Source organism: Gekko japonicus, unplaced genomic scaffold (assembly GCF_001447785.1).
Source record: "Gekko japonicus isolate JY-2015 unplaced genomic scaffold, Gekko_japonicus_V1.1 scaffold223, whole genome shotgun sequence".
In the NCBI taxonomy this organism is placed as follows: Eukaryota; Metazoa; Chordata; class Lepidosauria; order Squamata; family Gekkonidae; genus Gekko; species Gekko japonicus.
The window spans coordinates 310,791-322,876 of NW_015175977.1; the positions used below are offsets into that span (position 1 = coordinate 310,791).

At 41.5% G+C, this 12,086-nt stretch overlaps 1 protein-coding gene across 1 annotated transcript in view; it reads left to right on the forward strand.

The window, feature by feature from the left end:
- The first annotated feature begins 3,892 nt into the window (after positions 1-3,892).
- AKAP12 (A-kinase anchoring protein 12) overlaps positions 3,893-12,086 on the forward strand; it is a 109,296-nt gene continuing 101,102 nt past the window's right edge. The window contains exon 1 of the mRNA XM_015426159.1: positions 3,893-4,177. Coding sequence (XP_015281645.1) covers positions 4,037-4,177 — 141 coding nt within the window. The 5' untranslated portion in view covers positions 3,893-4,036. The remainder of the gene's footprint in view (positions 4,178-12,086) is intronic.

Genomic DNA, 12,086 nt, shown 5'->3' on the forward strand with positions numbered 1-12,086 from the left:
GATGTGCAATTTGTCTTGAGTCTCAGCATAAATAAAGTACATAAATAAATCAAACACATCTGTAAAGCTAGCATGCATCTTAGCAGATACAATCTGTTTTCCATAAGTGATACTAAGACAGGTGGTTGAAGTTGTGATTACCTGTCTGGTCTTGAAAAATGGTATTGTGGGATGCAGGACTCTTGACCCTATGACTGATCTTTTAATACACTGGTCTGGGGGAAAAAGTGATACGCTTACAACTTTGAACCTGGTTAACTGTAAAGGCTCCAGAGTTGCTGAACTATTGTTATGCCACTTTCTACAGCAGAATGCTACTCATGAGTAAAGTCGCAGGAGGTGGGTTGATTCCAGCTTGCTGCTTTCCAACCAATTGATCTTTTGTGGCCCTTGGCTTGAAGCAGATCAGCTGACTAAATTTATGTGGAATGACACAGGGAAGAGATTTTTTTCCTTTAAAGAAGGATAACTTTCTGCAGTCAAAACTGGAAGTAAAGCACTGATCAGTGACTCAATTCAGACACCCAGTACACTTACACGCTATAATTTTTTCAAAAAAATATATTGAGAGTTCCCTATTATCATTAGTAGTAGTATTTGTCTGTCTGCTCCACATTTTACTGTAATACCTTATAAATACGTGGTTGCTTGCTGTGTTGAACCAGCTACTGCACCATGGGAAAGGCAGTTGAATTAATTCAGTAGCAGGATACACAATCCCATGTTCCTTGTTTTATTGTATTCATCACTGTAACTTAACCCAGTCTTGGAAATAGTACTAAAGAAGCTGTTCTGCATGAAAAGAAGTCTGTATTTATCTTGATTCTGCCTGAGGGGTTGAGACCTTGCTTTGTTGACTTTGTTCATCTTCCTTCTCTTTGACTAGTGTTTTATCAACCAGAATTTCATTAACTAAATGCTAGGAAAACTGATGACATTTGGCAAAAGTTTTCTGAAGTTCAGTGAAGGAAAACAAAGATTCTGTCTGAATTTTTAATAGGCAACTTGTAACATTAGCTGTTTTACATTTTTTTACTTTCAAAACTTTCAAGGGAGCAAGTACTACTGGTAACATAAGAAGAAGAGCCTTGCTGGATCAGACCAGTGGTCCATCTAGTCCAGCATCCTGTTTCACACAGTGGCCAACCAGTTTCTCTGGAGGGCCAAAAACAGGGCTTAGAAGCCAGGAACTTCCCCTGATGTTTCCTCCTGGTACTGGTATTCAGCGGTTTACTGTGTCTGAAGGTGCAGGTTCTCTTCAGTTACCATGGCTAGTAGCTGCTCATCAACCAGTCCTCCATGAATCTGTTTAATCCCCTTTTAAAACCATGAGTGCCTGTGGCTGTTGGCAGTGAATTCCATGTTTTAATAACTTGCTGAGTAAACAAGTATTTCCTTTTGAATCTGCTGTCTATCAGATTCATTAGATGTCATTAAGTTGTAATATTTTTGGAGAGAGAGAAAGTTATTTCTTTCCACTGTCTCCACCCCATGCATACTTTTATAAACCTCTACCATGTCCCCGTTTTCATCTTATATGAAAGATGTTCTACTTCTTTGATCTTCTAGGTAGCTTTCTTCAGTACTTCTTCCAGCTCTGCAATGTCCTTTTTGAGATACAGTGACCAGAACTGCACACAGTATTCGAAATGAGGCTGCATCATACATCTATACAAGGGCATTTTAATACAAAGGCAATATAATGTTGCCTTTTTATTTTCAATCCTTTTCCTAATAATCCCCAGCATAGTTTGTCTTTTTCACTGGTATCAATGGCACTTCCGTCTGAGCCTAGAATGACAGTCTCAGTATAGTCTCGGTCTACTTACATAAATAAGGAATTATATAACAACTTCTGTAGTTTTACCAATGTATTTTTCACTTCATCTGCACATAGGATCCCCAGAACTTGTGTTTTGCACTCATTATTAGGCTTAAAATCTTGGGGCCATCAGCTAGCCTGCACACTTGATGGCATACCTGCATATGGTCACATGGATCTTATGACAATTATTCCCCTCATGCTTCTGTTAAGCTGCTGCAGAGACTTTCTTCTGCTGGACAGTCCCTAGCATTTCTGCATGCATCAGGGTTCCTTGAAGAACATTTATCGTACACACATGGAAGTGCTAGCAGAAAGCCACTGTAGTAGCAGGAGAGACGTGTGAGGGGAATGATGTAAAATGATGTCAAAGCATATATACAACTTAAGATGTGAGGGAGGAGTAACCTGGCATTTTATTTTCAGTTCATAGTTAATTTCAATTTTTAAAAAGTTGTTTTGAATGGCAGGTAACCCATTTCTTCAGATCCAATTACAAATGTGGGCCAATCTGGAGATTGGGGTAGCTGTGCACAGGTAATAGAGTTGTGGACATAAATCTCTCCTTATATATAATTGAATAGTGGGTGCCAAAGTTCTAATTCTAAAATGCATCCCTTAGTGTATGGCTGATGGCACTGCTCCTCAGCATATATCGCCACCAATCAGAAGGCAAAGCCCGGGTCCCGCCCACACCACAACTGCTGCGACAACCTGGTCTTTTGCATATGGAAGCTGACTGGACTTCACTCCATTCCACACCTCAAACTCCCCCCCCCCCAAGGCAGTTGGAATGTCAGTTACATATGGAACCTGCTGTGTTCTGGTGGTGTGCAGGTCCCAGGTTCATGTTTTAAAAGCAGACTGACACTGTTTGCCCAAAGCCAGAGCACTCTCCCAGAGCCTCTTTCTAGATCTCGTTGTATTTATTTCCACAACGGGCCTTATTACTAGTTTAGAATAATACAATTTATAAATATCCATAGTCAGACATATAGCTAATGTTAATTGCTAAAATGGTTATCCCACCATTGTAATGTCATGCACTCCAGCTGGCCCCATTTACCAGGGACTATTTTCTGGCACCTTATTCCTTGCAAAACAACATCTTAATTTTGTCCTCATTTTTTTCTTGGGGAGACACTGGGACTGCTTTTTTTTAAAAAAGGTCTTGTGCATATATGCAGAAAAGTTCTTAGAATTCCAGTATTTTCACAGTTTCTTGATGTTGCATCTTGGCCCTTGTGTAAATTGCATGCCAGTGCCTACACAGACACAAAATACCAGTGCACAGCTTTTGCCATAACTCCATACAGATTCTTTGCTTCAGAAGCCAATGCAGGACAGCATATTCAACATGAGTGGACAAGCTGAGGAGAACGTTCAGCAGTATGTAATCATGTGTAGATGGGGTGGGAACCTCAGAAAAAGCCTTGTGAAAGTAGGGGTGTTATGAGTATACATGTGTCCCTATTTTGTGTTGAAATGTTGGAAGAGATGTAGTGTTAAAATGTGAAGGCACCCTATACCGCTGCAGAAATATTCTGGCATGCTTGGGGGGCGGGGCAATTCCAGCCCCCAGTTATTTGTGCCCAGCATTTGGGGTATGTGGACAAGCTTGGCTTTCCCAGAGAAAATATCAAAATGCCTGGTCAGAGTCCCCCTCTGTTCATAGCCAGGAAAGGGAGAATTGTTTAGCAGAAAGCTGAAGGTCACACAGGCACTCTTCCTCTTGCTCTCTCAGTAATGGCATTAAAGCCCACTAATCCGGCCTGTTGAGGGGGCGATCTCTCTGTCCAAGAAGCCGGATCGGGGGCAGCAAAGAGGCAGCTCCGAGGCACCTTGCTGGCTCCGAGGTTGCGGGATGCCTCTCCCGCCCCCCGGTCTTCCTCTTCCCAGACTCCAGGTTTGATGCTGCAAGGCGTGTCCGAGTCTCTGCTCATGTGATGGAGCAAGAGGAGGGAGAGGCGGGCGGGGGGACACGGGAGGAGGTCGGCTTGGCTTTCCCTCCCTTTCGAAAGGAGTTTGCCGAAAGCGGCTGGGTTCCTTCAGTCGCAGCCGGAGCGCTTCCAGAGCGGCCGAGCCGGAGGAGGAGGAGGACGAAGCGGCTGCCCGGACATCTTGATCACTGCGAAAATCTCTCTCTCTCTCTCTCTTTAGTTCCCGAGCGGGAAGCCTAGACACTGGGCAGGCGAGGTGAAGGAGAGAGGAGCTATGGGCGCAGGGAGCTCTGTGGAGGCGCGGAGCCCGCAGGACCCCGCCACTGCAGCAGGAGAGTCCCAGCCTAGCAGCCCCGAGGCGGAGACGCCGACAGCGGCGCTGGCCGAGCCTGAGCAGCTGGAGGAACCCGCCAAGGTAAAAGAGACGTTTCTCCACAGGGGCCGCCGCAGACTGAGAGGGGGGGGGAGGGGGCTCGTCGTCTTGGCCCAGGCTGCCTCGCCCGGCGCCTCAGCCCGCGCAAACTTTCGGGGCGCGCCCAAACACCTGCGCCGGGGCGCGCGGCCACCTGCCTCCCCCCCACCCCCTTTTGCCGCCGGCCCGCCTGTAGCGCAGGGGCGAAGTTTGGCGGGCTGGGGCGTGGCCCGCGCGTTCGCCTGGCCTCTCCGGAGGCCGTCGGAGAACTGCGCAACCGGCACCTCCGCAGTAATAAACTCTCTTCTTCCCTTTGTCTCGTCAGAAGCCTGGCGGACAAAAAGTCCCTGGCGCAGGCAAAGGACGAGCGAGGAGCCGGCCAAGTGTTGCCCTGAGCCCTTGGCCTGTCCGACGTGCGTGCCCGCGCCTCCGTCCGTGAGAGCGCTTAAGCGCGCCCTACGGCAGGAGCCGCTTTGCATCTCTTGCTGAGTGCTGTCTAATGTGCCCAAGGTAGCGGAGGGAGGGGGCGGGGTTACGGCCACCTACCCAGGACCCTCCCGGTTTTTCCTTTTGTGTGCATAACAGTGGTGTGGAAAGACCCCACCCTATGGCCGGCCGGTAGGGGCTGGGCTGTGCCAAGAGCTTCCTGACTGCAGTCCTGCAGTCTGCCAGTGCTTGGTGGTACCCAGAACTGCTGCAATACAGCCTCATTGCTTCCTTAGAGGATGGAAGTAGAAAGTGCACCAGTGCAAAAGGAAAACAAACCAACAACCAGAAAATCTGTGGCTGTGTCAATACCTTGTATTTCTTTCATTGACAAGTATTTTAAGACTACCCCCCCTCCAAACCCCACACCAAGCTGCTCATAAGTACATCCCTTGGGCAGCATAGATAATCTATTGGATGCTATTCTGCACTGCATGTTATTTTATTTTTTGCTGTGAGACAGACTAGCAAATCATACCTGGTATTTCAAGAACTACGTAAGAAACAAGCAGAGTCAACAAACGATGGTGACTAAATGAATGCTCTTGGCTTATTAGGAAAGCAGTTTCATGTTGGAGAACCAGACTTTGTTTAAATGTGTTTGCTCATTGTCGTTTTTGAGATTTCATGCACAGTGTTTATTTTGCTAGTGTTCAGTGTTTTAGATTGGTATGTTAAGCACAAAGAATATTGCTTTCTATTAGTTTTACTCATATTAGAAGTTCTTTAAAGAACAGGAGGAACCTTTCAAGTTTTATATTTGGAGGTTCCTAGTATCTAATATGTGAGTGTTTGTGAACTGCTTGGGACTGTTTTTGTGACCTTGTATTTCAGATTTTAACTGCCAGCTAGATTTTTCCATAGTTACTGTCCTTCAGCATATGCTATTGACAGTGCTTTTAAAACAAAGCAAAATGGAACAAAACATTTGGTAACCTGAAAAAAAAATCAATCTACTAATGCCATATTTCTAAAGAGAAAATTTACAGTGGGAAAATAGTTCATTGCTGTGGGATTATTTGGCAAAACAAATGTAGCAGCAGAAATCTTGAAATGTGTCAGAAGTATCTGACCAGGATGATACAATAATGTTGGCTTCAAGCTTGAGAAAGAAAAAAAATCCTGCTGAGAAGGTCAAGCCAGCATCTCTTGAACTATGAGAAAAAGTATAAATTATTACTATGTTTCAAAGCCAAGAGAATGCTAACTTCCAGGAAGGGTCTTTAGAATTTGTTGCCACATGAATCCAGCTATCAGGATAAGGACAAAGAAATTATTATTTCATTCTTGAATACTGTCTCCATCTAAAAATCTTTGCATGATTTCCCCTCATTCTGAACTGTTAAGCAGTTATGCCAAGGACCATTTTAGTTAGCCAGTAACACATTCTCAAATGCAGTTGTTGTCCTAATGAAATCTATATACCACATTTAATTCTCTATGTTTAGACACAATTGTTGGCCTTAAGTAAAGGACTCTCCAATTTGATGGGAGAAATGAAGAGTTGTAGTCATTTCTCCAGCCCATTTTTCTCCTTCCCTTACTAATGCTATTGCCACATGCAGAGCAAGAGACAGAGCCAAGTCTGCTTTTACAAACCTGGCCTTGCTTCCTGTTCCTATAAAGCGAATACAGCCTACAGCTCCTGAAGTGTAAGAAGAACTATCTGACCTTCAAACTCACACATGTTTGCTGTTGTGGTGAGGAAAGAGGCTGCCCTGTATCTATATCCTTCCCCCACCCAAAACATAGGAACCTTCTTCACTCAGACCAGAGGTCCATCTTCTCTAGCATCTTGTTTCCAACAGTGGCTTTTCAGATGTCTCTGGAAAGTCATGATAGGAAGCAGCCTCCCTCTGTGTGTGTCCCTGATGACTGGAATTCAAAGGGAAACGGAAATTGTGAAGCTGCATAGTCCCTATTTGAATAGCCCTTCTCTGTTCTAGGTGCTGTGATAGTGAGGGAATGGTAGGAGAGATAAATGGAACATTGGGAGCCTTCTTTTATAGGGGGGGGGGACTAGCAAGTACTTGGAGGGTGTTTCAAGACCAAAGGTGCTCTCACACAACAGCATACAAAGGAATAGTATTAGTGGCATGTATTTGTACATTAGGCAAAGCTTAGTTATCAGGATATTAGGATGTGGATACACTGGCAAATCACAGTGGAATTTAACCTTTACCTTGCCCTGTCATATTAAGGCATATTCTCATCCCATATATTTGATCTTTTGAACCTGACAGACAGATTTGCAATACTTTTGACATGTATTAAATTGTCAGTACTGAAGAAATGGTTCCATCCAACACACTTGCTGAATATAGTGTAGCAGTGTAGAACAAGGAACAGAAATGGGAAAAAAATCAATACACAAACTAGTAATAATCCAGCACTGCACAGACAAGACCACATCCTTATTATCATGTAAATTATTTTAGAATAAATGTCACTCCTCGTTCTACACCTGCAGTCATAACAATGGTTAGAACTCCTATTACACCCCAAAACAAATATTGCTATAGCAAGTATCATACTTGTGGGATGTTATATTGTTGTTAATTTTCCTTAAAAAATGGGATAACCACACTTTTTTCCCACATGGAACTGCATATTATTTTATTTATTTACAAAATGTATATCCTCCTTTCTGCCATCACAAGGGCCATCAAGGTGGCTAACAATTCAAAACATACATGATAAAATCACATTTTAAAACCATTGAAATCATCCTCCCCCAAACATACACATCATCAAAACAAATTTAAAACAGGGTTAAAATACAAACAAAGACATAAAAACAGCAATTAAAACATTGGTCATATTAGGCTGAGATTAACCTGTTTCCCTTCTGCTGAATGAGAAATCTTCCACTGGAGGAAGGTTCTTTCTGTCTGTCCAACAGAAAGAGTCTTTGTCCAATGAAGGAAGACTCTCCTCCCACCCCATGAGTCATCATGGGCTCCCCTCTTGTTGGATCCAAGTCATGATATGCTGCAATAATTTACATAAAACTAACAGCAAATGCATCTTGGCTGTTTCTGTACCTCTGTTATTATTGGGGAAAGTTTACCCATTCCTTTTCTGTTCTTGCACAACTGTTCTTGTAATCATTGTTTTTATCTAATTAGTGAGTTTCAGCACAGAATACTAAGACTTGCATTATGCTTACACAACAATTATGTTTCTAAAATTTGTGTTCCATATACTTCCTTACTTTTAAAACTGGAAAATTAGGTCTTTTCGTTACACTGCAGCCAACCTTAATCAGTACTTTAGCTAATTGTTGTAGGGCAAACTTGTTCATTGAAATATCAGTTAATATAGCTGTTCATAATAGACTGCACATTTTGTGTTGAAATACACAGCAAAATCCTTCTTTCATAATTCTGGAAACTGCTTTCTAGACCAAGCCAAATTAAGTAGTACTTGGCATGTCAGTTGCAGGATAATACAGCATAGAAGTCTGAATCCTTGGTTCTGTTCCAGTATTTTGCAATCTTACAGTAGTTTCATTTTAGGTCTGTCATAAAACATCCCATACTGCAAACTCATAGGCTACTTGTGCCTATTATTATTAGTGAATTTATGCAGTTTAGATTATGTGCGTAGTTATCCTCAAGTTACAGGAACCAAGGAGAGTTGTCAGTGGTATGAAAAAGTACATGCATCCCCTGCTGCCTTTCCTGGCACATTATTTCCACATATCCCATAATGAAGTCTTTCCCATATTCTTTAACCTCCAGCAGGAAAGCAACCATTCACTTAGTACAGTGGAACTTACAATAAATTCTACTATAGCTGTTGGTATCAATGCACCATGAGTCATAGTTCTCCAGTATTTATTTTGATCTTATGAATTCTGTTGTACAGAGTGTTGGAATGAGAGCCAGTGGGGTATAGCAGTTGGAATGGCAGAGTAAGACCTGGAAGAACTGGATTCAAACCTCTTCTCTGCCACGAACCTTGCTGGTTACCTTGGGCCTAGCTTACCTTACAGTGTTGTTATCAGAAGAAAAACATTTATGGTGCCCAGAGACCTTGTAGGGAAGGTGGTCTAAAAATGAAAATGAAAAATTAATCTTTGGGGATGAATAGTGTTACCATTGCCCTGACATGGATGGCACAAGCAAGCCTGATCTGGTAAGAACTAAGAAGCTCCGCAAGGTTGGCTCTGGTCAGTACTTGAATGGGAGACTGCCAAGGAAGAAGCCTAGGGTTGCTACTACATTGCAGGCAATGGCAAACCACCTCTGAATATCTCTTGCCTTGAAAACCCCAGGGGGTCTCCATAAGTCAGTGTGACTTGATGTGGTCACTTTCTACCACCACCAGTATTAACGGGTGTTTTGGTATCCTCTTCCTCACTATACAGACCAATCTCCACTAACATAATTTATCCAGAGAATAAAAGTAGATCTTGTTATACTGTTTTCCAAATTAGAATTATAATAGCATAATTAATAATTAATGCTAATGTAAGCACTTGGGCTTTTAGTGTCCTATTTTTGTTCACTCAAGTGAAGAGCAAAATGGAAGGAAACAATTTAGCACTTACCTCCAGCTTTACCCTTGTCATAGTTTGCATATTTAATTTTCCAAAATAGTTCCAATATAATATGTTTGTATTAGAGCAAGATGGTAGTATGTTGAGCAGTGGGGTAGTAGTCAGAGTGTCAGCATAATACTAAGCAGACCTGGGTTCAATTTCCCATCAGCCATGAAGCTTAGTGGTTGACTTTGGGCTAATCACTCTCTCAGCTTAACCTATTTTACAGGGTTACTGTGAGGACAAAATGGAGGAGGTGAGAACTGTGGAAACTGGCCTGAGCTCCTTGGAGGAAGGTCAGGATAATAATCTGATGAATGCCTAATAGCAGTTTTTGTTGGTTACTAATGGAAGTGGCAGAATCCAAACAATGCCCAAGAGCCTGGGACTTCTGAGGCTTTTTCTTCAAACAGAACAAACATAGCTCAGTTTCAAAACAGGTTTGTCATTGTAGAAAGATAAACTTTCTAGAGGTTTCGAAGCCATGAGGGCATGACATGGGAGGGGGGGATTCAGTTTAGGCAGTAGATTTGTATCACATCCAAACTTACTTATTTTAAGCACATGAAATACATATAATTTAGCACACAAAATTGCACCATTTGGTATATTTATAAAGTTTGTAAGTATTAAAATGCTTTTGTTTTTTCAAAAAAATATATACATTTACCCAATGTTATAGATAGAGCTTCCTGGATTCCGGAAAATTATAGTTTTAAGTGAGATGATGCAAGTTTCTGAACTCTTATTGAATGTGTATGTGTGCATGCTTGTGTTTTCAAACATCTGTCAGTTTCTTTCACTGGAGGAATTGGAGGACCAAATAACTCTTTAAAAACCAAATGTTTAGGATCTGGGTTGCCCACAGCCACACAACAGCTGCAAGGAGTGGTTTTTTAAAAAATAAATGAGAGCCTTTGATTGGAGGGAGGGATGGCTCCTGCTTTCCCCCCAGCCATTTTCCTATGCCAAAGCAGTGCCAGTTTTGCTGCTCCATATTAATAGAATACTCCATAGGCCAGCAAAATCAGGGAAATAAAACTCTCCCCCAGCACTGTTTTGGTATGGAAAAATGGTTTGGAGGAGGAGGCAGAAAACCTTCCTCCTGTAATGGTGTTCCAAGCCCACTTTAGCTCTCCTTTATTTTAAAGAAGCCATTCCAGCAGATCCAACTCTTAGAACCCATACCTGTAGTTTGGCCCTGAGAGATAAATGAAAAACTAGAAAAGTTTCTCACTTGCCTTGCCACCATGTTGCAGGAACAATATGCTTAGTAGACTCCTGTACCAAATATCTGAAGATGTTCTGAATTTAGTATTTGAAAGTACTTCCCAACATGAAGACCTAATTGTTGTTTGTTTAAAAATTCAGCCATTTGTAATTTCATTGGTATTATTGCTTATGTTGAACTGCGTGTCTAAAAGGTTGGCAGCTATATGAATTGATAACAAGTTCTGCACAGATCCTTTTTTGGGGGGGGGGGGGAAGAAACCATGTCATAAGATGTTTCTCAATTTTTCCTTACATGTTGGGGGAAATTATTTTCCTGAATTTTTCCGTGTCCTTCTAAGCCTTCCCATTTCTAGTCATGTGGCACAGGGAGTTGATGCTTAAGAAACACACTTTATAAACCTCCTTAGACACTCAGAGCTTGTAGTATGGGTCTTTGGATCCAGATCAGATCTTTACTGTGGCCAGAAAGGACAAACTTTTTGTTGTTTGCAGCTTCCAACATTTTGCAACTTAGTTCAGAAAGAAATATACTGAATATTAAATTAGTGTAATAATCTGGGATTTGTAACTCAGGGGAGTAGTCTCTAATAGTGCTTTTCCTCTTCCCTTCAGCTATTTACTAACCTTCTTTAGTCACTCAAGTGAACCAGAGGTTCAGCTGCACTGATATTTTCTTTAATGCAGAATTTCCTGGATTTTTGAAATTTGATTTCTCTTCTGAATGGAGTCTTGTGGCCTCATGTAATGCAATGCCAATAATTTGTTTCACAGGTGACTGTGTGTAGATTTTCATTTGCAGTTGCCTGTGTTACATTCTAACCCTGGAAAATGGCAGCAAGGGTAGTAAACATTAACTTTTTTATTTCATGAAAACACACCAACTATAGACAGCCATACACGCAGAAAGTGCTAGAATTTTTCCGTTCTTTTTTGAAAGATCTACTTAGTACTTTTGAAAAGAGAGCATAAGACAAAATTTATAGCAACTTATAACTTCCTTTACCACATGAAACTTGCTGTTCCTCTTGATGATCTGTATATTGAGTTATTATTTATTATTATTTACTTCATTTATAGTCTGCCTTTCTCACTGAGGCTCAAGGCAGATTGTACTTTCAGCATTAAAAGAGGAATAGAATAGAAGATGTTCAATCTTCATTTGCATAGAGAAACATTATTAGATCAAAGCCACAAGCACCCTTTGATAAAAACAAACATAGAGGAAAGAAAACCGATAAATAGCATAACTCTGAATATATTGCTTTTTTATTAATATTTGAAATACTAAGATGCACTCACTATGGCTAATTATGCTTGTATTTGTTTGAATTAATGATATTAACAGCTAACCTCCATTTAAAAAACTAAATAATAGGGAATACCAAGAAACTGATGTATAGATTGTTATATGATCCTTGCTTACTCTGTATTTTAGTTTAGAATATCCCTTATCCTTTGTAGTGTGTAGAGTTTAAAAGCAATAAAAATGTCAAAAAAAGAAGAAGCCACAAGCGTTCTACCCAGATCAAATTGAGATGTGATGGGGTAATGGGAACATTTATCCTCCAGATCCAATGTGGATCTGGGAAGGTCTTCTTCCATGACACATTCAGTACATTAATGTGTTGGCAGGCTCAAGGAGAAAGT